Source organism: Gobio gobio, assembly GCF_949357685.1.
Source record: "Gobio gobio genome assembly, chromosome: 19".
Classification (NCBI taxonomy): Eukaryota; Metazoa; Chordata; class Actinopteri; order Cypriniformes; family Gobionidae; genus Gobio; species Gobio gobio.
In genome coordinates, this window is record NC_137112.1 from 23,161,400 (window position 1) to 23,188,890 (window position 27,491).

Genomic DNA, 27,491 nt, shown 5'->3' on the forward strand with positions numbered 1-27,491 from the left:
TCCTAATTCTCTATGTTATTTAACAGGTTAAATGGTTCATAAGGCAGGAACGAGGCCAAACTCATCTGGACAACAGCTGACAGTGTGTGTTTGTCCATGCAGTATAAAAATCATTATATCAATGGAAAGTCCCGGTAAATTATGGAAACCCAACATGTATGACTGTGTGTGTGTGTGTGTGTGTGTGTGTGTGTGTGTGTGTCTGGTGTGCTGTGTTATTAGATAGACAGATGGCGCCATCTGTTGACTTAACCCCTTAACTGTCACTTGCCCGTATACGGGTATTCTACATTTACTTCACTATATTACTATTAAATCCTAATCTAGTCATTACAAACTATATATCATTGGAAAGGTCTAAGGCTCAAGAATACATATTTGTTGATGATTTTGCAGAAAATATATATTTTGGAAGAGTAATGGATTAATATATGACAAGAGTGACAAGAGTGTTCATCAAAAAATCTGTATCATTACAGGAGTTTTCACCTTTGTAACAAAAAGTCAACAACCACACTTTTAATCATTCAAACTTTGATTTTCATGCTAAAAGTTCATAACATAAACATTGATTCTAGTATTTAGCCAAAAATATTCAGAAAATAATATTATATATAGAGAATATCTGCCAGATCAATCTTTAGGAATCACCAATATGGTGTGTCTAACCCCTAGTGGATTTTTGGAGGTTATGCAGCTAAAAGTCTTACAGAAAACTATTTTTTTTTAGTTTTTGACCTAAAATTTTGAACACAACTTAGTTAGAATTTTGGCTTTGACTTTCTGTCTTTTTTAGGCTGAAACCTATATTAATTTATATATTTTTTAATAAAATAAATAATATTTATTTTATTATATTTTTATAACAATAAACTTAAATTTCAATAACTTTTATATAATTTAATTCTATATTTTTTTTCCACTTTAGCAATAATCTGTCACGTCTCTTCTTTTAAAAGAGACCAACCATAAGTCTTTAGTCCAAAGGGTTCATGAATTACAACCATTTAAGTTTGAGTAGTGCATTTTCACGAAATGCTCAAAAAGGGGGGTGACAGGTAAAGGGTTAAAATCAGATGAAGAAAGAAATGGAGTTGGGGGAAAAAGAATATACCAAAACCACACAATTAGAACTACAGTAATAAAAACGCTACAGAAACAACCATAAGTAATGGAAATGAAGCCCCATTCACAAGGAAAATGTTATTATTTTATTTTAGCATTACGTTAAATATTAGTATATATTAATTATAGGCTACTGTTCATATAAATTATATATATATATATATTTATATATTTATACTATCACTCAACAGAGGCTTAATTAGACACCAAAGGTTGAATTGTATTAATATATTAATGTTTAGTTCAAAATTACAATCTTTGGTGATTAAAAAATATATATTTTATTTATAAGCATTTGACGTTTTTAAAACTACTTTTAATGCTAAAAGTATGAAAACGACATAAGATATAGGCTACACATACAGGTGTCATGACATGAATTTAAAATTATAATTTTAATGTTCCTTGAGGTTAACCTTTAAAGTTAAAACAGTTTATTTTACAAAAAAGAAGGAAAAAGGAAAACTGTCATTTACAACGAATTATCAAATAGTTTACTTACGGTTTGCGCTGTCAGAATCAATACAGTTGGCTCATTGTCTTTCAACAAAAGTTTCTTTGTGAACTCTCCATTACACTGTGCCTCCTTTACAAAAGTCTGCATTGAAAGTCAGAATCATGTGATATAAAGTAAAAAATGTGAGATATAAAGTCAGAATCGCGAGATATAAAGTTGGAAGTGCGAGATATAAAGTCGGAATTGCGAGATATAAAGTCAGAATCAAGTGATATAAAGTCAGAAATGTGAGATATAAAGTAAGAATTGTGTGATATAAGTCAGAATTACGTGTTATAAAGTCAGAATTGTGATATAAACTCGCAATTGCGACTTAATATCACGCAATTCTGACTTTGTAACTCATATTGCTACTTTACATGATGCAATTCGGAGAATTGTGAGAAAAAAAAGTCAGAATTGTGAGATAAAAAGTCGCAATTATCTTTTTTTATTATTATTATGTGGTGGAAACAGGCTTCCATTTGTCTGGCTATCACCAAACCAAGCTCAATCTATTAAGACTGAACATTAGTCTGGGGAGTCTGCTCTGTATTTTCTACTGCACAAGAGGCGTGATCAACGGGAATAGTTCAAATAACTCTGTACACAATTGGATAGTCCTTCAACAAATCAGACCAACGATCCGGGTGACGAACTTTGCAGAGCGGTTGGTAGTAAGGGAAACACATCCTTCTTTTGTTGGAATTGTTCCAGGGCAAGTTTCTGTTCCGTTTTCAAAGAAAACTTGCCTTTGAAATCTTTTAAAACAGCAGCGACAGCGGCATCAACGGGTTGCTGCGCTTCGGTGGCCGCCGTGAATGTAAACAAAAAGCTGCTTGCCGTCGCTTCTCTATCGTCATCCTGTTAAATAGCGCACCATGTGGATAAGCCAGTTTGTGATTGGTCCCCACAGATTTGTAATGGAAGCAGGACAGAAAAATATACAGGTTTCCATCAAATCACCGGCAGATCGGGCTAGGTTTACCCAGCTTCCATACTTTCGCGCTTTACATAAAGAAACAGGAAAAAAGGTCTAACTGCTTCCCCTTGTTGAATAAATTGTTAAAGGGGTCATGAACTGACTTTTTTTTTTTTAACTAGTTTTTTATGGTCCACTTAAGATTTAGAAGTAAAAACATATTAGAAGTAATTTTCTATCCTGTTTTTGACCCTCTCTCAAACAGTTTTGATAGGCCTGCCAAGCAAATTGCCCATTGCTATGATTTAGGAACAATTTTGAACGCTATTACATGCGTAAAATTGTTTTGAAAATTTCAGAAGTTGAAAAATGACAACCAGTGGAATTCTGCCATACATGCTTTAGCCAGATTCTGATCCCAAATCACAAATAAATATGAAATACACCTCTAATAGGCCTATCCCAGTCTGCGACAGTGTGTTAATGAATCAGATCCACCAATATCTAAAATGAACCATTTTTGGAGTTTGAGGAAGATTCAACAATATTATTGATTTGACTGAACTGAGCTGGTTGATGACATCACTGCAGAAATACTTTATAGATGAAATTAACTAATCTAATAATTGATGATCTTTACTGAATCAACACTGAACTGACTTGACAGCTGACTTTTAGAGCTACTTTACAGCCGAATTTAACTGTTTGCTTTATTTAATCCTTTTCCTGTTATCACTGATTAAATGAAAATTTGAAACATGAATTGTTTTTATATAAAAGCCAAAGTAAATCAAAAACTTCAGAAGGATAAAAATAGAGAATAGAGAAATAGAGAAAATATAGAATAGAATTTAATTACAAAAAGGCCCAAAACACATCCAATCAAATGCAATTACAAAAGGGGGATGAATGAAAGGCACACTTCAAGAATCATTGGAATTATGTACATTAAATATTGATACAGTGATAGTTCATGGATTTAAATTTGACAGTATTGGACAACATTGATAAGTCAGTACATTTATAACCATGTCATCAATGCCCTCATATACACCCCTTAAAATGTCCAGTTGGTCATTTGAATATGCTGTGGTTTGATCCAAGACGGGTTGCTGTTTTGACAGCACAATCATGTTGACATCTTTACATATTTGCAAAACCACACCCATTGGGGGGAAAAAAGCATTTAACTTTCACAAATCACCCTTCGTTAACACGCCGATTACCTTTGAACGCAGAACTGAGCATGAAGCACATCAATGTTTGGAACCAAAACCATGTGGAAATGTTTAGTTTCTAAAAATCAAACCAACCTTGTAATGGTACAATGACAAAGTGGTGAGGGTGTTGTCATGGCATAAAATATCATGACTGGCTGTTTTGCTGTTTTAGTTTCTAAACCCTAAAAATCAAAGTGCATCTCTTACATATGCTGGTATTTTGGCAAATTCATACACATGAAATCCATGATCTGAAATGAATACCCAGTATAGTCCCAGTATAGAAAGGAAGGAAGAAAAGACATTTTTCTTTGAAAGAAAACATTTAAAAAACAGAAGATCTATCATTATGATGGTACAAACAAAAAAAAAATCACAGACCAAACAATATTCTCATAAATTAGCAAACAACTTTCAGGACTGTCAGTGTTTGTAAACGGAAAATGAGGGGAATATTTTTTTTACAATATTAATTAACACGCATTGACTCAAACCCCTAAATATGCATAAGTAACTTTGGCACAAAACAGTTTTGTAGCAGAAAGAAGAGAGATGCTCTGCTAACTTTCTTTCCACACCAAAAAAACAAAACAAAGTATGACCTTCCAAGAAATTTCCAAGAAGATCTATTTGGTCATATCAGTCCAAAATGTAGCTAGTTTAAAGCTACACCTTCCACTTAATTCTTGGAACAAAAGCATCCAAGCATCGTGACTAGGTCCTGTCATGGTTGTTGAAAACGACAACAAAATAATTCAACAACCATTTTGGTGGAGATAATGGGATTGTCTTCATTACATTCTTTTTCTGGCAGTGTCAAACAGAGATTCATCTGTTAAAAGAAGAAGGACAGAAAAGTTGTTAAAAAGCAGGTCAGACAAGATAATATCTGAAATATAGATTTCCAACATCACAGTCCAAAGTCTAAAGTTGAGCAGACACTGAGTGATGCTTATGTCAATATTTGAGGGATCTGGTAGAATAATTTAGTGGTTGACTACCTTCTCAAAGATTTGGCCTCATAAACGGTGTTATCGTCCTCATCGCTTTCAAGGTGGGCCATCTCCATTGTGTCATCATAGTTTGAAAGGAGCCCGTATTTCTTTCTCTGAACACCTTTTTTTTTCAGACTTGAACAAGAGCACAAAGAACCATTAAAGACACACTCTCGAAATTTGGGATCTGCAAGATTTTTTTATGTTTTTAAAAGAAGTCTCTTCTGCTTAACAAGGCTGCATTTATTTGATACAAAATATAGTGAAAACAAAAACAGTAATATAGTGAAAAATTATTACAATGTAATAACTGTTTTCTATTTGAATATATTTAAAAATGTAATTAATTCCTGTGATGCAAAGCTGAATTTTCTGCATCACTACTCCAGCCAGTGTCACGTGATCCTTCAGAAATCATTATAATAAGCTGATTTGCTGCTCAAGAAACATTTATGATTATTATTCATGTCGAACACAGTTGGGTACAATTTTTTTCAGGATTCTTTGATGAATGAAACGTTCAAATGAACAGCACTTATTTGAAACAGAAAGCTTTTGTAACATTATAAATGTCTTTACTGTCACTTTTGATCAATTTAATGCATCCTTGCTGAATAAACATTCATTTCTTTCCAAAAAAATTTTTTACTGACCCCAAACTTTTGAACGGTAGTGTATGTTACAAAATATTTCAGAAAAATGCTGTTTTTTTTACTTTCTATTAATATAAGAATCCCTAATCTAAGAATTTTTTTTTTACATTTTATACAATTGTACAAACTGTTTTCACCATTAATAATACTAATAATAATAAATGTTTCTCGAGCATCAACTCATCATATTAGAGTGATTTCTGTAGGATCATGTGACTAATGATGCAGAAAATTCAGCTTTGATCACAGGAATAAATTACATTTTATAATATATTTAAATAGAACAAATATTTATTTCAAATTGTAATAATATTTCACAATATTACTGTCTTTGTTTCTATTTTTAATCAAATGAATGCAGCCTTGGTGAGCATAAGAGACATTTAAAAAATCTTACGATCCCAAACTTTTGAACGGCAGTGTATATTAAAGGTACACTATAAAACTTTTTGTTCTAAAATTATAATAATAAATCAATACATCATCAATCCTTCTTCCAAAACGTGTTTCTATCTTCCTCTTTCTTATTGACTATGGGAAGCATAATATATTTTAGACCAGGTGGGATGGTTTACTCCTACATGCGTCACACTTGTCATATCCGTAAATAAAAGTTACTCAGGCTACTTTGAAACGTGTATGGTGTTGTAGTGCCATAAGTAAATTGTCACAACGAGTGAGAAAGGTTGACATGGAGCACAGTAAATCAGACTGAATCACAAGTAAAAAAACAAAACAAAAAAAACGCTGAACAGAGGAGAGTGCAGGCAAAAGGAGAATGTGACATTTTGTAATAAAACGAGAATCAACATTGGCTTGGCTTTACGGAGATGGTGAAAACAGGGTAGATTTTAACAACCTTTTCAACAAGATGCGTTTGGAATCTTCTTGTAAGCGTACATCATTAACAATATTTTTCAAACAGCCCTTTTATTTGAGTAAAACTTTTTTAAATTAACAATATCATGTTTTTAAAAAAAGAAGTTCAGGTATTCGTGCTTAAAAAAAAAAAAGCCAAGTTCGTCTTGAGTCTCAAATAAAAGGCTATGACAGAACGCAAAGTTTATTTTTGACATCATCGCTGCATTTCGAATCGGTCTATATAGTATGACGTTACTGTCTATTATATACATAAGTTGTAAATTGAACATACTCTCTGGATGAGGGTATTTTAATGCAATGCCTCGTATGACATTTCCAGATCACTTACCGGACGGCTCTCACTAAGAAATACAGAACTCCGATGGCCGTGATCCCGATAAGAACATACAGTGCCCGGTTAATCATCGCGCCGTTCAGATCGAAGCCCATTTTGGTGCTGGTGCTGTTTTTTTCAGACTCTCCGGTACTGATGATGGAAGTATTCTTGGGTGCGGGTTGTTTAGTGATACTGGTCTCCTGCCCATTGCTCGTGTCATCGGCGTAAGAAACAAGCCACAAAGTCAAAAGCAGAGGCAGACGTATTAAATGTTTCATAGTAGTTTGTTCGTGTTTTTTAAAGGCAAGAGAAGATCCACAGACAAATATGAAGTTCGCTTTAACGACTAAGTTCAGTTCCTCTTCCTGGTTGAAGACGTGACGATAGCACACATAGTGTTACGGTAAATTGTGTCCTGAGGGGAATCAACAACGAGACCAGGTTCCTTTCTGAGACCATTAAACGTTCTATCGTTTTTCCAGTGTTAAAATCATTAATAATGTTGTATTTTGATGGAGACTGTGGTTATTGTGAGAATGTTTGTTGTCTGAATCATACTCCACGCAAATGCGTTGATCCGTGAGTCTGTGCATAACGCAACGCGAGGTGTTTCCGCAAGGGGCACTAACCAGGGCACTAACTGTTACCCCCCCCCAGACCAGAGCCAGGTCTGAGCTATGAATAAAATAAAATAAAATAAAATAAAATAAAATAAAATAAAATAAAATAAAAATAATATAATTAATATTTTCTCATTGTATTTGTCTTAGCTTATACTTTTAGTGTAGAATGAGTAAAGCTGTTTTTAGAATGACAAAAATGTTAAAAGTTACATTTTTAGGCCGATTAATTTTCTTAGGCTGCTCTACCTCAGTGGTCTACTAACAGCGCTCAAAATGATCTAACAGCGCTCAAAATGATCGAGATGGCCAATCAAATAAAAGAAGGCGGGGCTTACTGTCAAAATTGTCTCTGTCACACACACGCAACGAGAGTTCGTGGAAGATGTAAGTAGATGCAAGTCGCAGACAACTGTTCAGCTGATGATAGAAATGTTCAGCTACCGACAGTAATAGACTGCAGACTACTCAATTTTTTGTGAAATTTCGCCGTTTTGAATTGAAAATATGCGATCATGATTTCATAAATGGCAAAGAAACGTTTGCATTTTCTACAGTATTAGACATACGAATAAGTGTGAACTCTTTTAAAATAAAATATTTGCAAATAGTTTAAATTGATTACTTCAAAAACTACAATTAGACCTAGAACTTTACCATTTATTCCCTTAAATCCCTTTAATCCTTTAATTATTCAATTCTTTCATTATTATTATTATTATTATTATTATTATTATTATTATTATCAGGGTGCGATTTGTGAAAAAAACAGAAGGATACTTTTTTAACGGTTTTTTCCCTTTAAAAATAAATCATAGGTACAGTGGAGCTAGACTATTTTTTGGCAGCTGTTACATTTACTATAAATATTCTGATTTAACTTTGATCTTTGAAGTATTAAATAGATTAGCTTCGGTATTTGACCACTATTTACAACGACACTTATAATTCTTAATTTCTGATAGGAATGTAAATTCAATATAGTTATATTTTGAATAGGCTACAATAACAAGACACAAACATGTAGGCCTACATATTCAATCGCGTTTGTTCCCATTTATTTTTGATCACGTGCTTCAGTAGCTACACAAGGCTACAAAACTTTAGTCCACATTTGAAGAAATGGCTATTCACACGTTTACCTCGGTTTACCTCATATTTCTTTAGATAGAATAGAACCATCATTTCTTAATGACTCATAGAAAGACGATTCTCTGCCGATCCATAATATTGCGTGATAATAATTTACCTTACGATGTCGGCAAATTTCAGCGTTCTGTCTCATTATACATTTATGCGTCCGTTAGGTCACAGAGTGAGTTTTAAGCAGAAACATGGCATTAATCTCATACCGACACTCTGAAATAGATTAATGGTGCGCGGCTGACTTCACAAAAGTGAAACTCAGCCTCTATAGTCCAAACTCTTGCATATGATTTCTGTAATAAAGTCTCTCGTAAAAGTATTGCAGCTTTCATTTAATTTATGGACACGTGAATAAACGTCACAGACTTGAGTAAAGAAATATTTATTGAAGGAAAAAAGTACAACTAGGAATGCCATGAAGATGAAGAACAAAGACTGAAAACAGTGTAATCCTGATTTAACCTTTTTATATTGAACTATACTTTTGCATGATGATGGTCCATAGCTGTAATCAAAATATACACGTTTTTAAGAAATATAAAAACCCCTAACTTTTAACATTGTGATACAAAAATAGTATTTACACCTCATCTGTCCACTATAAGAAAAAGCACTTAATCTAAGGCAGATGTTGTAAATTGAGGGTTTTTAATGTTGTGCAAGGATGCATAATCAGGTTTTATCCAGCCACTGTGAAGAATCAATGTTTTCACAAATGATAGTGATTATTTTTTTCAATATCCAAGGAGCGCCACCTCTATTTTTTTTTTTAATTGGTCCCAAACAAATTGTAAAACATATAACAAAGGGGTGGAGGGGGGAGGGGGGGAACATACACAGAACATAATGCAAAAATTATGAATAGTAAAGTAAAATAACTTGATCCATTATGAAACATTGCCAGGAATATAATATAAACAAAGAATATTACATTTTCTGGTGCGAGTGCCAAATGTAGGCCATCGTCAGACCTTTCATAAAACATCATTTGAAAGTTAATGCAGCTGAATGTCACCAGGATAGACTGCTGTGAGTCAACCAAGACATTTTCAAAAGGCACTTGTCAGATTTCAAAGACCCAAACTCATTTTGTGTCTAATATGAGCATTATGTGATGTGCACAATTCAGCAGGTGTGCTGATTATCAGTCATGTCTATCGCCCTTCCCAGTTCACTTGAACCGTTTCCATCAAACAGTACTGTTCCTAAAAAGAAGGGGGAAGCATCAAGCCACTCTGAGAGGACACGTTTGTACATGTCGTTTGTCGTGAGGCTAAAAGGTGTCAAGAAGGTGTCCCTTACGAAGGTACATGGAGAAAAGGCTTTGGTATCAAGCTGTAATGTACACACAGGTACATGAATACATAAAATACATGGGGCATTGAAGAACGGCTTAAATAATCTACTATAAATCACACAATAACATGAAGCCTGACACTGAACTTCTATGCAAAATACAGGACAAACAGTAAACGGACAGCGATTAATGATCCGCTGATCACAGCCAACATGCAATGGCCCACAGTATAAAAACAATACAAATCTTGACAACACTATAGGATTTAAACAAATGATTGCATTAACTTGGAGAAAAATGACTGTAAACATTCTATGTCTAAAATACAGTATAAATGCTAAAGCTAGAAGATACGATGAATACAAACGCACTGGGAGATACATAACGTAGAGGTGCAGAGTTTAAGGCCTATACCATCAGCCTGATGAAATTACCCATGTCTCATAGGAGCGTCAATGCTTGGCCCTGAGGGCACGAAATGGACTGTAAACCAAAGATTCCCAAACATTAGTTGCAGATGTTTGACTGAGGTTCTAGAGATCCGAAGGCACAAATGGAATCAAAAGCCTGAAGTGGTTCATCTCTGCTTCTACAGAAATCATTTTTACAAGCCTTAACTAGACTGAAACTGATAGATGGAGTGATGTATTCAGTTAAAGAAGTTTTTGGGGCAAACTAATAATACACCTGTTCTAAAATGTGATTAAAATAAAAAGAACATTTGTAAATATACACAAAAAAATGCCTCAAATAAAATAAATGGAATGATGGAAGTGAGCTTTGTGATTAAGACGCATTAAGGTTTAAAATGACTGGCCATTCCCACCCATTCTAGAGAATATTTCTCTCAAATGGTGGACTTGGAGAAGGAAACCCTAAGATGGTGGTTTTCCCCGAGATCGTGGTTATGGAACTGGATGAGGGACTCGATTGCTTCCTCCACTGAACCCATCTGAATCAGAGCCATCTTGCGATCCTTCCTGAAAGTTAATGAATTTGTTAGTATTTCTTATGGACAGATTCTTGCTGCCAAAAAAAGCATTTCAACTCAAAATAACCTGGTAGCAAATTAATTGAAAACCATTCACTAAATAATGCATATTAGGTAATCAGTGTGTTCATACGGTTTTTTAATTTGCTAAATGTGTTATTTAAAAAAAAAAAAAAATGAATGAAAATTATCATAATCATAAAAATGCAGAAATCACAATAAGAAATGAAACAAGGCATCTAGAAATTATATTATTCAATATATAATTTCTGCCAGATAACAATATATTTTTAAAAGTTATGGCTGATAACATACTGTTAACACATTAGTTATTTATCGGTTGTAATTCCATTAGCAGTATCTTTTTATACAGCATGTCACAGTATGATAATGTCACAGCTGCAGACTTACTGAAAGAACTTGAAGTTCTTGACAAGAGAACCACTGCTAGCAAAGAGCATCTTGAGGTCGTCTTCAACAACAGCGGGTCTAAAACAAAGAAACAAAGTTACAGATGAGATCTGGGTTTTTAAATGTATATAAAAACTAGAAGCCGATGTGTATAAACTCACGGGATGTTAGACAGGTGCAGGGTAGATGAGGGAGGAAAGATGTTGGAGTAGTTTTTTGAGCCTGGCTTTTTGAAGCGATGGAGAGGAGAGTTGCTGTAGTCTTTGGTGAGACCCTGGTCTTCATGTCCCTCCCGGGGCATCTGGACAGTTGTGTGTTTGGACAGGGTGATGCGCAGGGGCCTGCCGTATAACTTCTGCCCGCTTAGATGGCTCATTGCTGAAATATAAAAGGTGTACATGAATGTATACACTAAAATAGAAATATACAGAGGGTGTATCATTCTGCCCCCTAGTTCCCCATGACGTGAATCAGTATAATGTGAAAACCAACCTGACCACTAGCATCTGCTAAACATTGGGACATTGACGACTTGACCAATACCCTTTTTGTGTACTCTGTTTATTGTGAATCATCATTGTAGCAGTTAAAAAAAATATTATATATATATATATATATATATATATATATATATATATATATATATATATATATATATATATATATATATATATATATATATATATATATATATATATATATATATATATATATATATATATATATATATATATATATATATATATATATATATATATATATATATATATATATATATATATATATATATATATATATATATATATATATATATATATATATATATATATATATATGTGTGTGTATGTATGTATGTATGCATGTGTGTATGTGTGTATGTGTGTATGTGTGTATGTATGTATGTATGTATGTATGTATGTATGTATGCATGCATGCATGTATTAGGGATGCCACAATTCTCAATGTAATATTGAACCGTTCGGTACGGCATTCACGGTTCAATACGCGCTTGTGAATTGCGGTTTTTTCGGTTTCGCATTTAATTAATTATTTTTCTACAAATTCTATCATTTGCCTCCATCTCAATACTGAACAACGCAACATACATTCACATCACACGTTAGTGGTAGAGTTATACTCACGGAACACTATAGTTATTCACAATCACGAAAGTTCATTATTTGCATGCGTTTTAAAGCCTTGCCGGTTTCATTCGCGTGCGCACTAAAAGCCTGTCAAACACGTGATTACTGGACTAAGTAGTCATCTTACTGTGCTAATACACACAAGGTTAACATAAATACAGTCGGTTATGTCTAAAGTGAAAGTAAAATCGCAATCGTTTCTGTATATTACATGCACGTAGGTCTTAAATTGAAAACAGGGCAGTAGTGAACACGCGGTCCTTAAAGGGACAGTTCACCGATAAAATGATGTCATTATTTACTCACTCTAATATTGTTCCAAACCTGTATTCATTTCTCGATGACAGAATTTTCATTTTTGAGTGAAATATCCCTTTAATGTTAATACAACAACAAAAGACAAAGAGAAAATCCCTCACAGCTCTTGACTGAAAAACTTTAATACAGTAGCTTTAATAAGAATCAATGTATATTTTATAGTGAAGTCTCGGTAGTGTTTTATTTTTACATTCATTCATTCAATTTCATACTTAAATGCTGCTGTACTGCTCTAAGCTGCCAGTGTAAATCTTTATATATATTTATTTTATATTACACAATACACTAGGAATGTGTACAAGGGTTTTTTAAGTAAAGCTTTAAGTTTAAGTAAGGTTTTTCAATTATTTTAAGTAAAATAAAGAAAGAGTATAGCAATAAAAAAAATTGTCTCTATTCTCCTTAACCTCTTGCGGTTCCTGTCGCCGAAGAATAGAATAACAAAAAAATGTATGTGACAAGCCATCAGAACCGAACACCGTGGTTAAAAATCGAGGTATGTATTGAACCGTGGACTAACTGTATTGTTGCATCCCTTGTATGTATGTATGTATGTATGTATGTATGTATGTATGTATGTATGTATGTATGTATGTATGTATGTATGCATGCATGTATGCATGCATGTATGTATGCATGCATGTATGCATGCATGTATGTATGCATGTATGTATGTATGTATGTATGTATGTATGCATGCATGTATGTATGCATGTATGTATGTATGCATGCATGTATGCATGCATGCATGCATGTATGTATATATAAAAAAAAATCTCATTATGGAATACGCACTAATGACAAGTTATGACAGTAAATAGATCACTCATGTCATTCCAAAACTGCAAGACTTTTGTTCATCTTCGGAACACAAATGAAGATATTTTGAATGAAAACAGATTTCTCTCTCTCAACGCAAGCATGTTTGCTTGACGTATGAGAACCACAGAGGACATACTTGTGTGTTACGCAGCACGTTTGAGCTTCCGCTAGAACCAATGAGGTTCGTTCTCACGTGACTCATGTTCGCTGATCACGGTTTAAATTTGAATAAAACCCTAAATTCAATCTGTTCATTATATAAAGTATCTTTCAGAAAATTTGGACTGAAACGTTCAATTCATATGGATTAGTTTTACAATCTCAACTATTTGAAGCTTCAAAGTAGTAGTCACGTAGCTGTCAATGGAGGGACAGAAATCTCTCAGATTTCATTAATATCTTCATGTGTTCCAAAGATGAACAAAGTCTTCCCGGGTTTGGAATGACATGAGGGTGAATAAATGATGACAGAATTCTCAATCTCACTACCTTTAAATGGTAGTGATGTATACACAAGGTTTGGCTACTAACTTAAGTTACAAGCCATTAAGAACTTCTACTAGCCAAAACAAAAATATCACAGATAAACCAGATTATCATAGTCTGATTCTGAATCATTGTATTGCTTTCAGCTTTATGATGGTCAATCACTGTTTGCAGATACAATTCAAATAAAATATTAATAAAAACATCATTCTCCGTTTCCTGCAATTAAGCAATAAAGATTCTAGGGTGCTTTATGCCCAAAAGTCTTGGACATGCAGCATTTATGAGAACAGGAAAAAGTGGCCTCTTAATTGCCTCCAGCGATAACCAGTTTCATATCAAGTAAATACCCATAATATTAAGAGAGTTTACCGAGCTGAGCCTGTGTCACATCAGACATCTGTATGAGAGCATTCTCTTTTTTGTTGAACATGATTTTCACTCTCAATACATCCCCATATACACCTACAAAGAGAGACAGAATGATGTCAGATACAAATATGCAATTAGTTATGATCATACACACCTCATCAAAATCAGCCTGAGCTATAAAACAACTTCAGTTCACAATCAAGATACTCCAATATAAAAAATTCACACCATAACATGCTTTTTTTAGGGTACTAAAAAAATATTATAAAATAAAAATGTATCAGGGCTTTGAGTGAAAAAGGACAAAGTAACTTGTTTTAAGAAGAAATCTTAGTTAAGAAAAAAAATAAGATTTAACAGTAGAGTTGTGGATCTGCAGATCTTAGGAAGACTGCAACGAGTGTTAAGGTTGTTTTACGGTCTTCTGAGGAACAGATTAAACGTATCGATTGAGATAAGAATTGAAAGATAAAAAGTTGAGGGGGGATGAAAATGCTTTCTAACCCAAAAAAGAATGAACATATAAAACAGCAGGAGTCTTGACTATTAAACCAAGTATTTTAAACAGTATTTCTCTAAAGACATGCAATAAAAAAAAGCATGTTTTCAAAAGCATGCAACATTTTTACAAGCCAATTTGCTTTGTTCCGTCATAAAAAGCGGCAGCCTCCCGTCTGCATTCAAAGGAAGTGCAGACGTTTCGGGAAAGCTGCAGCTTTTCATGACGCGTCTCATCTCACCACACCAAATACTGCAGAAAACAAGCGAGGCACTCAAAGCATTGGGCCTCACAGATGTCTTGTGAGGAAATAAAGTCAAATTAAAAGAACAGAATAAACGAGTGACAAAAAAAGATGCTAAAGGATGACATACCGAAGAGAATAAAGAGGCAGTGGGGCGTAACTCTCTTTAAAGGACAGCAGAGGGGGGCAGCGGAGGAGGAAGAGACAGGTAAAGATCGGAGGCAGAGTGGAGGTTCAACATATCCGAGGCAGCGAGGCAGTTCCACGGGAAATGGCGAAAAACGATGGTTGGATCATGAAGATGGTTAATGGATTGGGAGCGGAGAGAGGGGTGGGAGTGGGGGGATAGAAGAGAGAGAAATGTTTGTGTGTTTGAAGTCATGTTGGTGTGTGATTGTTGGATGATGTGGAATTGTGTAATTGTTCGTACAGATCAGATAAGTAGAGAGACATATGGTGCGTGCAGCCAGATGGCAAAGGAGAACGAGGTTTCAAAAACAAAAAAAGAGCAATGGGATGAGGGGAACGGGGAGGGAGAGAAATAGGAGAAAAAAAAGGAGGTAAAAAAAAACAAGGTCAGTATACATAAAGAAACACAAAATATAGTGCTAAATTTAACAAAGAAACTTCAACAGCAAAACAAGCTAATCTTTAGTAATTACTGTAGAAATAAATGTACCATTTTCAATATGACATGTGTAAATGCACTTTCCAATGGTCTGTTTTACAAAACCGTACAAATGAATGAATTATACCAACTTCTGAACAGACCAACAGAAAATACAATTTCACAATTTTACGGTTGTATAATATTTGGAGGAGATGAGTGGAATATGAAGTAAAGCAGCAACATATTCAAATGGAAGCAACAAGGAGAATGAAGCTCAACTGAATGGCACTTTTAACACAAAACCTGAGGATGTTAGAGGAAGAAATGACAACACATTGTAGAAAGGGTGAGAACACTTGAGTGAATAAAGAGGCGGGGATTCGGTTAATGGAAACTAAAAAAAGCAGGCTTTTGTGCCCTGTACACTGCAATTACGGAGCGAAAACGGATCACAAACATTAAAATGAAAGAACATTCAGCAGTAGTAACAACAGTTTACAATATCCATTGTACAGTTAAATTGCAAGGTTACTTGCCATTGTTTTAATTTAAATGATTAATATTTATGCCAATATTTGGGGTGGGACGGATACATGATACTGGTCTGAGGCAATACGATATTTTCACATAGTTTTTAAAAAATCATCAATAACGATATGACAATTTTTTTTTTTTTTTATCAGCAAAATGCAAAACAATTCAGGTGCATTTTGAAATGTCTTTACTAATCTTGTAATGAACCTCACTTCAGTTCTACTTTCGGAGAATGAATTATCATATGCTGAACAATATAATGCAAGCACTTTAAAAGGTTTTGCCACAAACAACTCCATTATGCTGATATCGTGAGACAGCTTTTCACTTCAATGAGAAATATCACCACATTTTAATACAGCGAGATCTCGTCACACCCTTACAAAATAATAAAACATTTTTACTTTATTTTTTTGCCATTGCTTTGATTTTATTTTTACAAATATTTTTCACATCAAGACATAAAAACTCAAATTTTGTTTTAAAAGAAAAGTGTCCCACTCACTGATCTATATAAATGACTGGATTGCTCATGATGTCATAAAAAGTGAAGCCATCATCTGATTTTAATGAGGAAACATTACCTAACGAGCCAGCGTTTTGAAGCCTGAAGTCTCCCTGTACAATCTTACAATGCAAACACCCTAAACATTTAAATGGTTATTTGTTTAAAGTCAGGAATTTCCCCTGCTGATTAAAAGTTACGTTCATCTTCATTACAGTAGCGAATATCAGATCAGCTAATGGACGAGACAGAGACCTCAACATTTGTATTACAAAATGTCAAAATTATTCTTTTAAAATCTGAATTAGAGCTGCACGATTCTGAATAAATTGAGAATCACAAATTATAATTATTTTGCTTTAAACAGAGATCTCAATTCTCCCATGATTCTGAACAGACTACTAAACAAAATAACTTGTAATTTACTAGAGGTTCTGACAAAACATTAATTGCACAGTCACAGCAGCTCAGTTAATCTAAATACATTTGTTTTAAAGGTTTGAATAAATGATTCAGTGACTCATTCATAAATACTGGTTTCATTACAGGATGAACCAGTGTTTTTGAATGAAAAAAGGGTTAGGGTCTTGTATGTATTGTAATATTTATTATATATTAGAATCAATTCCTGCTAATAATCCCAGATATAAATTCATGCTTAATATGTCCTGCATAATTACATACATAAAGAAATCTATTTTGTGTTAGGTCAGTTACCTGTGCCAGCAATGTACAGTAGACACACCCATCTTAATTTCTATATCACTTATCCAGCCTGAAAAGACCATACACATTACAGATAACACCTCTATTAACTTACATGCATATATAAAACAAAAAGAATCCTGTCCCACTGACATGTTGTAAATCAGGGGATTTTAGGGTTTTGGCTGCAAGTCAATGATGCCCTCTGTCGGTAGGGAATAGTAAGATGGCCGCTCGAACACTTCCAGTGGCTTCACGGCCACACAATGAGCAATCTAGTCAATTATATAGATCAGTGATACCGACAGGTTTTTGTTGTAGTGCAAATTGTTTTGCTTTAAATTAATAATATGCATCTTATTATACATTACATTCAAATAAAATAAAAACATTTGTTTTTGCTTTGGTGCCAATGTGATTGTTTTAATTTAAATTATTAATATTTATACCAATATTTTTACATTATAATGTTTTTAAATAGTTTTTTCCTTTTTAAATGTGGTTTTGCAGCACTGTGACAGCTTTACAAGGGATGCATTTCTGATTCATTATAAAATAAAATTAATTTAAAGACCTAACATTTAAATAGACATGTTGAGCACTTCCAGGTCAATGAGAGAGTAAGAACTACTAACCTCTGGGTTCAGGTTGCTGACCAGCATTACGCAGTGGCTGCCGGGGAGGGCTGGGAAGCCCAGTCTGCTTGCAGCTGCAGCAGCCGCTGCTGCCCCAGGAATGGCCAGTGAGGCAAGGGCTCCATGAACCCCAGGTATTGTCAACCCTGATCAAGACAGTCTCAATTTAAATTACACATCACAGGACATAAGAATTTGGAAAATATGAAAACGGAGAAAGCCTTAGACTCGTACCTGCAGCTTGCTGGATAGCAAAAGCTGGAGGGAAGGCGTGTGCTCCCGCGTATGGTGAGGCAGAGATGATTCCGGGAGTAGCTGCAAAACACAAATTTTTAGAAATTTCTACAAGAGGCAGAATGGAACTATGGTTAAGAAAAGAGTGTGCTGGGTATAATTCGACACCCGTTTGTACCGAAAGCAGCCATAGGGTGATGTTCAAGAGCAGGCTGGCTGTCCCCTGTGGGCAGGTCTGGACGAGTGTAGTCACGGCTCTTGTCGTTATTGTATTTGACGTTTAAGCTGGTAAGCTTGGAAAAGCTAATGCGCAGGGTACAGCAGCCATTGTAGATGTTCTGGCCATCTAGAGCCTGAGGAAAGAGATATTTTAGTAAAAACGATTCGATATACATGCCAAAATCTAGACTTTCACATTCTTTTACAGTATGTGAGCTAGCATAAAGCCAAGTTTCAATAACTGTCATTTCTTAAGACGGCTGATAGATGGCACCACTCACCAGCTTGGCATGTTGTGCTGTCAGGCCATCAGCAAACTGGAGTAGAGCTTGAAACTGGTTGTTTTTGGTGAATGTGATCACTTTCAGCACTGTGCCAAACTTGGAGAAGATCTGTCGAGGAACCGAGCGTATTTTAGTATCTAACAATCATACCCGCCAACAGTTAAGTCAGAAAGTAATAGCATTGCAGAGTACTAGACTACAGGAAGTGTATACCTGGTGCAGGACATCTAAGGTCACGGTGTAGAATAGACTAGAGGAAGTGTATACCTGGTGCAGGACATCTAAGGTCACGGGGTAGAATAGGTTTTCAACGATGACTCTCAGGACAGGGCTGGGGCCAGTCATACCGGATGGGTCAATGGCACCTAGAGTCATGCTACCTGTCTGGACAGCATTTACTGCCTGCAGTGCTGCCTGTGCCCTCTGTAGACACCAAACAATAGCAAAGATTAAATTAGATTTCAATTAGATTTTAAATAGATAAAAAAAAAAAAAGTCAAATTTGTAGATGGCTTATTCTGATCAAAATCGAGTATGGAGTAAACACCATTAGCTACGTTTCGGTTTACTCAAACAGAACAAAGCAAAACAAATTAAGCTATCCTCCAAATGAGCGCTGATGAGTTGCAGCTGTGGAATTCACTGCTAAAGGCCTTTAGCGGCATATAAACTGTTTAGAAAACGGGCAGTGTGGAAAATGCGGCAACAAAAAACAAGATGCGTAGAAGACAGCAAACCAGGCCCTCTGCTCGTATCAATCATCATGTGCACAGCAGCTGCAAATAACTCATCATTATAAAATGTTAAAATGATTAATTATGTAGAAAAGTGTAATGAAACTTCACAAAGCCCACGTACAATACACATGTGCAGGCAGGGGATGGATGCTGAAAGAGAATTTGAAGCACATACCACTTGGTTTGGTGAGTTGTCTGTTTTCAGCTCTTTGTGGTTGGAGTACTGCATGAATATGGGATGATTTCTAATCACAGGTGTTACAGAAGCGTAGTAAGTAACCATGGTCTGGGCTGCTTCTTCGGTGTTCATTTCCAAAAAAGCCTGCACAAAAATGCAGATCATGCAATTTCGTTTAAGCCCATAAAATGCTCAACGCAAGCATACAAACACAAAAAGGTGTTAGCTAAACAAGCTTCATTTCACATACACTATGGTTCAAAAGTTTGTGGGGGTAAGGTTCTTTTGATCAAAAATATACTAAAAACAGTAATATTGTGAAATATTATAAATTGTAATATGTTATTTAAACCTTTAATGGAAAAGCTGAATTTTCAGCATCATTACTCCAGTCTTCCATCTCACATGATTCATCAGAAATCATTCTAATATGCTGATTTGATGTTCAAGAAACATTTCTTATTATCCAAGTTTAAAACAATTGTACCGTTTAATATTTTTGTCGAAACCATGATACTTTATTTGCAGGATTCTGAGATAAATAGAAAGTTTACTAGAACATTGATTATTTGAAATATAAATCTTTAGTAATATAATGGTTTAACTGTCACTTTTGATCAATGTAATGAATAAATAATAGCATTTGTTTTCTTAAATCTGAACATTTGTTTTTGCAAACAATTTCGCAACAATACACTCACAAACAATAATTTCTAACCAAAGAAATACTGAAGTCTGACATTAGCGTTGCTAAGCTGAATGCTTAAGCAATATAAAACAGTCTAGAACACACAAATATTGGGGACAGAAATAATACTTATTTAAGTAGAGTTTATTTACTGCATAAATGAAAAATCTAAATTTTTTAGGAGAGGGAATAGTACCTGGTTCTTTCCCTTTAGCATGAGCAGATTGGTGACTTTGCCAAACGGAAGGCCGAGGGAGATGACTTCTGCTTCATTGATGTCATTGGGCAACTTCCGGACATGTATAACTCTGGATGGGGCAGCGGGACTTCTGATTTCTCCTTTGAACTTCTTGCTGTCATTGCCGTTGGCTACATTGAGAGCAGATGATCAGGATGGATTGCTGGGACAAAAATATCCACATTGAAGAAAGAAAGAAATAATGAGCATATAGACACTACCTGCTGAGCTCATGATATAGGGCCCACTGGTAACACAGGAGAACAGCTCGTCAGATCCTCTCTGAAAAAAAAAAAAGCTCTAGATCAAACCATGTAATTTTCATGAGGTTTAGACAGTCAGTTCTGAGGTTTACAAACTTATTAACAGGACACTTGAAGTATAGAGGAAAAACCTAATGATAGATGAATCCAACCTTTAGCCTGAATGGCAACAAGTAGTAAAGGAAAGAATGATAGTGGGATGTCCAAATAAGGACAAGTTTACATCAGAAACTCAGAATGCAGGAAATGGGCAATGCTACATTCAGCCTTCCTGTGCAAACAGCACAGCCTTAAGGATGGGTGGGGTCAGAGATCAACCACAAGACATCCCCCACTAGAAATCTATGAAGGAAGAGCCCTGTAGACCATGGGGAGAGGGGCGATTTTACATCTCCGGGTCGTCGACCAAGAGGAATGAAAGTCCAGACTGATGTTCCTTCTTTAAGGAAGGACATGTGAACATGTCTAAAGACAAATACATTTATACAACTATATTCTGTGCTTGGTATCAAACACACCATAAGCCAAGATTACACATGACTTAAATCTGACTAACATAAGTAATAAATCATAAGTCTTTGTCTCGTTTAATTTGGACAATTGAAAGCAAAAGTTTGTTCTGACTGTCCATTATATGAGTGCAGACATTTGAGAAAGATAGCAACAGTAGTTGGGTGAATTAAAACAAACTATATTCTGATTGTCCAATCACAGCGTATGACTAAAGAAAGTGAAATTCAGCAGAAAATACTAAAGCCCATGCAACCACACAGGCCTAGCCGCCACATATTAAAATTCCACAGTCAAACGACTCAATGAGAACCACATGTAAACCAGAGGGGGGTGGCTACACAACATGCATCTGGTACGACACACCAAGCTAAACAACAAATGTTTAAAGGGTTACTGAAAAACAAGCTAAGCTTTACACTTTTACAGAAACCTTTTTTATAGCTCTACTCAGTTACCTTTTACCCTAAACTGTTGTTTCCTATATAAAAAAAAAAAACAACAAACTGAGCTTGGAACGTTTTTTGGCAATAAAGCACTAAATACTGTTAGTTATGTTAAATGCATATTATTTACCCTGTTTTTATATTTAGCTTACCTTTGTTGTCATCTAACACTCACATGCAATAGATCTTAAAAACACTGTTAAATGTAATCTTTAGAAAATCTCAAAACAAATATCCTAATTTCACACTGTTATTAAAAAATATTACATTTAATTTTTACAGAGCCCCCAACATGACATGGATGGGGGAAAAAACAAGACATCAAGGCCACAAATTAAGTGTTCCCACAACTTCCCTCATTTTAGTTAAATCATGGCCATTTTGTACTAAATGTCTTTTTTTAAGTTAACATATGCCGTTGATAGAGTTTAACTTGAGTGGAACATTCCTTCAAAGCTTCAAGATGGTGTCAGACAGCAGTATCTCTATGCATTTAAGCTAATTAAGCATGAGAAACAAACATTCGATGTGTTAACTTTTTGTTGGGTGTGGCATGATGGGATAGGCCTACTTGCTAAATAGATTAGGAGGTGTGAAGGACAGGGGGAGGGGCGAAGACTGCAACAATTCACAACAACAAAAATCGGGGCCGTTACCATGGCTCCGATTGTAATGCGCTCACCATGGAAACCTTGTGCCTGCACTGCAGGTAACTGAAACCCAACCCAGGACTGAATACACAAGACCCATTATCTCCATACGCCCAGGTGTGCCTTCAAACTTGAGCTAACCATACAGGTTATGAGCACAGGTCCAGACCTAATTTTTACATTGGATAGTGCAGAAATAACAACCGGCAATCAGTAATTGTTCCTGTGGAGAGTCTATATATACACATCACTGCACCTTTTGACAGATAAATACGTGGTTGTGCACCCCGACACCACATATACAACGTCACAATGCATTATTAGCAAGTAAAAACATGTTGAGAGTATTGTGAATTGTCAGCTCGCTGTAATCAGCACCTGTGACCCACGAGCTTTCGGCTTGCATTCTTTACGAGATACCGAGAACAAGAAAGAGACTGATAGCATCAAGCGAACCCCCATGTGACCCATTAGCACCTCCCCCAGCCATCTTCCCTCTGATCAGCACTGCTGAACAAACACAAGAGCTACATGTGTGTACTGAGTGATGAGGCAAACATATTTGCATTTGATGAATAGACTGCATTCATCTCATCATATCAACAGCCAAAACCAATCTCTGAGGAATGTCTCTAAAAGGTAGAAACTGCACTCAAACAATAAAATGCTTGTCACCTGTGTTCGCAAAGACAAATACAGACATCTGAAGATCATCTTAACAACCAGAACATCCAATGATCCATTTAAAAACATTAAATTACAACTGATCATCTACTTTTCTTAATGAATGTCTTTGACCTTAGTGTGCATGCATTTTCAATGCATTTTAAATAAAGGAACAATCTTTTGTGCTGAAAATAAAGGCAGTATGGGAATAGAAAAATCAAATAAAATAATAATAATAATAATAATAGTGACCCTGGACCATAAAACCAGTCATAAGGGTAAATTTTTTTAAATTGAGATTAATACATCATCTGAAAGCTGAATAAATAAGCTTAGGATAGGATAATATTTGGCTGAGATACAACTATTTGAAAATCTGGAATCTGAGGGTGCCAAAGAAAAATAAATCTAAATATTGAGAAATTCGCCTTTTAAAGTTGTCCAAATAAAGTCCTTAGCAACACATATTACTAACAACAATAATAATTGTATATATTTACAGTAAGAAATTTACAAAATATCTTCATGGAACATGATCTTTACTTAATATCCTATTGATTTTTGGCATAAAAGAAAAATCGATAATTTTGACCCATGCAATGCATTGTTGGCTATAATTGCCACAAATATACCTGTGCGACTTATGACTGGTTTCATGGTCCAGGGCCACATATGGCCCAGCGTTCATGATAAACATGAAGTTTCTCCCTACATAATTTCCTACTGTACATTTGATTTCACTCTTGACATGCAGCACATGAATATGTTGTGACTGCAGTTTAATTTAGCCCAAATACAAGACTGAACGGCTTCCTGTGTTCCCAGTTAACATGAAATCAACAATCAACCCTTTTTATGGCTTCTATGTTTTTTAGTGAATAAATGGAGCATGCTATTTTGCCACCATTCTAAAAGCTTTCATTAAAATGTAACATGCTATTCCTCTAAAATGACTTTCCATACCATAAGCCACATTAATGCTAACCAATAGCCATTTAGAAGGTTTAGCTCAATTCTTGTTGCCGGATTTCCACAATCCAATGAAGTTACCAATAAATAAAACTCCTATCCTATATTTTTTTTCTCACTAAATATCCTGTTTCACTCAGAAATGTCACATTCCAGAAGTAAAACGTCTTCCAAATGAGCTCACATTGTATTTAACATGTAATTGAACCCGAGACATAATGCAGAAGAATGTCCCTTACCACTATTTTAAATCGTAAACTAGGAAACAACTCCATAGTAATCCTCAGATAAATACAGTGCCTGTAGGTTTGATGCTATAAGTTACTGCATGACCTGAAGCGTGCAAGTAACTAACCTAAATGAACCCCATGAATCAGCCTTTTGTTCCACATCCTGTAGGTCCCTCCTCACTAGCCACATACCACAGGAAATAATCTTTAATGAGAGAATGTGCGGGAGTGTTCATGTTGTTGCCTCATGAAGGCTGATCGAGGCAGCAAGTTTGGGATTTATTAACTCTGCATTTCACAACAGTCAAATATTATGACATATGATCCAGAATTTGTTTTTAAAAGTTAAATAATAACTCTGAGTTAATAAAAAGTTGAGAACGCACAATGTGGAATGGCACAATGCCACAGTGCTTGTTCTAACAAATCTTTGATTTGCTTTTAAATGATTCACCTTGTTGCCAGGATGAATTATCTCTAGACAGAGTGATAGCACAAAGTGTGAAAGTCACAAAGGCCATGTGAATTCTCAATATAGAGAGTCATGGCACACAAACAGTTAAAGGAAGTTAAGTGAAAAATAATCAACTCTTACTGAATCAATCCAAGCTGCAAAGCACATGTGTCATATACCATAGTGACTGAAGGACCAAAAATAAGATTCTTACCTTTGTGCCAACTGCAATATCGTGAACAACGCTGTAAATGAAAACAGAAATGAGGGGGAAAAAAATCAGAGCAGGAAATCAGAAACAAAAACACATGAAATAAGAAAAAGGAGAACAGGGGAACCATTCTGACCCCATGCATTTGTCTAAAATAGTCCCAATGAAACAAAAGGTAAAGAAAAATGTTCATGCACAGGACAGTAAATGTCTAATATGTAATTTTATAATCGAGCCCATTTATGGAAGCCAAAAAGAGATAATTAAAACCCTCAACCAAAATATGAACTATAATTAATATTTAAGTGGGGCTAATGAGTCTAATTCATTTGGTTCATGTTGGTCAGATGTTTTTCCCATTAAAGGAATAAGCGGATTGTGAATCCTTCCTTCCCACAGATCTCTCTTAGAGCAAGAAATATGATTGGTATTTTGGGTCAGTCTATGGTTGAAGATTAACCCCCACATCCTGTTTCACATGAACTCATAGTAAACGCAATAACAGAATCTCTCCTTTGGATCAGGTCTTCAAAAATTCCCCATATCTACATAGCACAGCTTAAAAGCTTTTATGTTTGAAACAATGAATTGAAAAGGAAACTGACTATGCCAAACAAATCCTGATACATTTTCCCCTAGAGGGAAAACCTTTATGCAAATGAGAGCTCAAACAAGGGGGCCCTGAGGACTGGGGTCATTTTTTTTCACAATACCTGGGGTGTGGTTTTAGTTTCTGTGTATCATCTTACATGTGCAGTGTCTGTCTGGTTCACCCAGGTATATTAAACCAACTCATTTGAGACCATTTACCATAGTAACCACAAATTCTGCCACATAACAGTAATTGTTACCGCTTATGTGGTATTAACCACCACTAAGTGAAACTTAGTTTTCTTTTTCACCAAAGAGTGAGGAATTATATTTTTTTATATACCAAACTCAGGAAGTTGAACTTTTTCTATACTTTTTTTCTGTTTGGGTTTGTCCTTCCTAACCCATAATTTGCATCATAACAGTCTAAATACGTAAGTGTTATTTTTTTTTGCACTGTTCTAGCAATACACATTAAATTTAATTAGTGATAGGTTACTCATCGAAAACAGGAATTTAAAATGGCAAAGTAACTACTTTGTTTTTGTGGAAACTATGGCAATCATGGCTCATGTTGCAAGGGAAACACTTAACACTGATCATTTCTTTAATAAAATTAACGTTACTAAATAAAATGCAAGCTATAAGAGGTTAAAAAAATTCAGAGCTATAGCTACAATTTCAGAAAGACTTACTCTAATTCTGCGTAACTTGATCCCATTGGGTACAATTCAGTCTCTAGGCGGCTGCACAAGGAAAAATATGTCAATGCCATCACACAATCTAACTAATCAATTTACTCTTACTCATTTTACTAATAGTTATCATGTTAGAAAAACTTGTAGCCTATAACTTTTAATGCATGCTTTTCCCATTTATACGATTTAAATAACGTATTTTTTTTTTTTTTTTTTACTTAAACTTTAATTACTAACAGTAGCCTATACGATGCAACAAGTCCCATCTGTGGAAATCTTCCTAGTTTTGTAGAAAACAACTCTTTTAGGCTGCAATACTATATTTCATAGAAATAAAACAGGCAAACCAGGGGGAAAACTAAATGTGCCAAACAAAACAGAAAGCATCATACAGACGCCTGACGCACGATAAAACTACGGGTTTGTTTAATCGCAACTGGGGATGAAAACGCTCGCGCTGTCCAATCAAACAAAAAATATATATATACACCAGAGTTGCTAAACGTACGGTTTTACTCGTGCAATGTTTATCGGCAGGCAAGTACAACTTATTTTCCATTCATAACAACGTAGCATCACTTACCCGTCCATTGCACACCGAGGAACAGCAGCTCTGATCCGCAACTTTGTTGCTTGGCTGAGTTTTCTTAAAGCGCTACAAAATGGCGGAGTGCGTTGAGTGGAAGCCTCAGCGATGAGCTCGGTGATTGGTCGATCCTGGAAAACAGTGGGAGTATGAGACACGAGGAGGATTGTGATTGGATAAGACGAGTTGAAAGCAAAGGGCGGTTACAGTTGAGGAGGGAGAAATTGCGTGTCGTGCATCCTAGTATTGTATTGCGTGTTTGAAGAATGAACAAATCACTTATGAAACAAGTTTTATTATGTTCAATAAACGGATTAACCTGTTATTTTGTCCGTGTAATAGTAACTTTACTTAATGAAATATATGAATTGTGTTTAATGATAGCTACCAATTATATTAACATAATAGAATACACGTGATCATTATACAGTTTTTTTAATAAGTCTAAATAGCGGATGGTAGACTAGACACAACAGCAGACTGAAAGCTAATTTAACCGGTTGAATGAATATTTAAGTTTGCCGTGGAAGCAGAGATCCATTGTCTGATTAGGGATTTGATTACTGTTTCCACAAAAAGATGGTCATCATGGTGAAATAGATTTATTCGTATTCAAATGAAATCGATAAAGTTTCAGCATCCCCGATACTGGCCAAAGGAGACCTATGATGAAGGATCTAGTGCCTTTTA

The 27,491-nt window shown here is 35.1% G+C and overlaps 2 protein-coding genes across 5 annotated transcripts; both read right to left on the reverse strand.

Annotated features, from left to right (window-relative positions):
* Nucleotides 1-3,388: 3,388 nt before the first annotated feature.
* On the reverse strand, nucleotides 3,389-7,217 carry fam174c (family with sequence similarity 174 member C). The gene is made up of 3 exons (XM_079843931.1): nucleotides 6,622-7,217; nucleotides 4,765-4,893; nucleotides 3,389-4,595 (listed from the first exon to the last, which is right to left on the reverse strand). The coding sequence occupies exons 1-3, from the start codon at nucleotides 6,885-6,887 to the stop codon at nucleotides 4,592-4,594; spliced, it is 399 nt and encodes a 132-aa protein (XP_079700057.1). The 5' UTR covers nucleotides 6,888-7,217; the 3' UTR covers nucleotides 3,389-4,591.
* A 1,524-nt stretch (nucleotides 7,218-8,741) lies between these two features.
* ptbp1b (polypyrimidine tract binding protein 1b) lies at nucleotides 8,742-26,868 on the reverse strand. Of its 4 annotated transcripts, none has more exons than XM_079845072.1 (16): nucleotides 26,799-26,866; nucleotides 26,213-26,263; nucleotides 24,930-24,960; nucleotides 20,749-20,809; nucleotides 20,486-20,658; nucleotides 19,599-19,745; nucleotides 18,954-19,109; nucleotides 18,684-18,794; nucleotides 18,362-18,536; nucleotides 18,184-18,264; nucleotides 17,950-18,095; nucleotides 15,091-15,124; nucleotides 14,218-14,310; nucleotides 11,236-11,452; nucleotides 11,075-11,152; nucleotides 8,742-10,652 (listed from the first exon to the last, which is right to left on the reverse strand). In XM_079845072.1, exons 1-16 carry the CDS (start codon nucleotides 26,804-26,806, stop codon nucleotides 10,520-10,522), a joined length of 1,695 nt encoding a protein of 564 aa, XP_079701198.1. In that variant the 5' UTR covers nucleotides 26,807-26,866; the 3' UTR covers nucleotides 8,742-10,519. The 4 variants fall into 4 exon arrangements, with proteins under 4 accessions (XP_079701198.1, XP_079701196.1, XP_079701199.1 ...); XM_079845070.1 differs by having other exon boundaries at nucleotides 18,900-19,109; XM_079845073.1 differs by lacking the exon at nucleotides 26,213-26,263 and having other exon boundaries at nucleotides 26,799-26,868.
* Nucleotides 26,869-27,491: the final 623 nt, after the last annotated feature.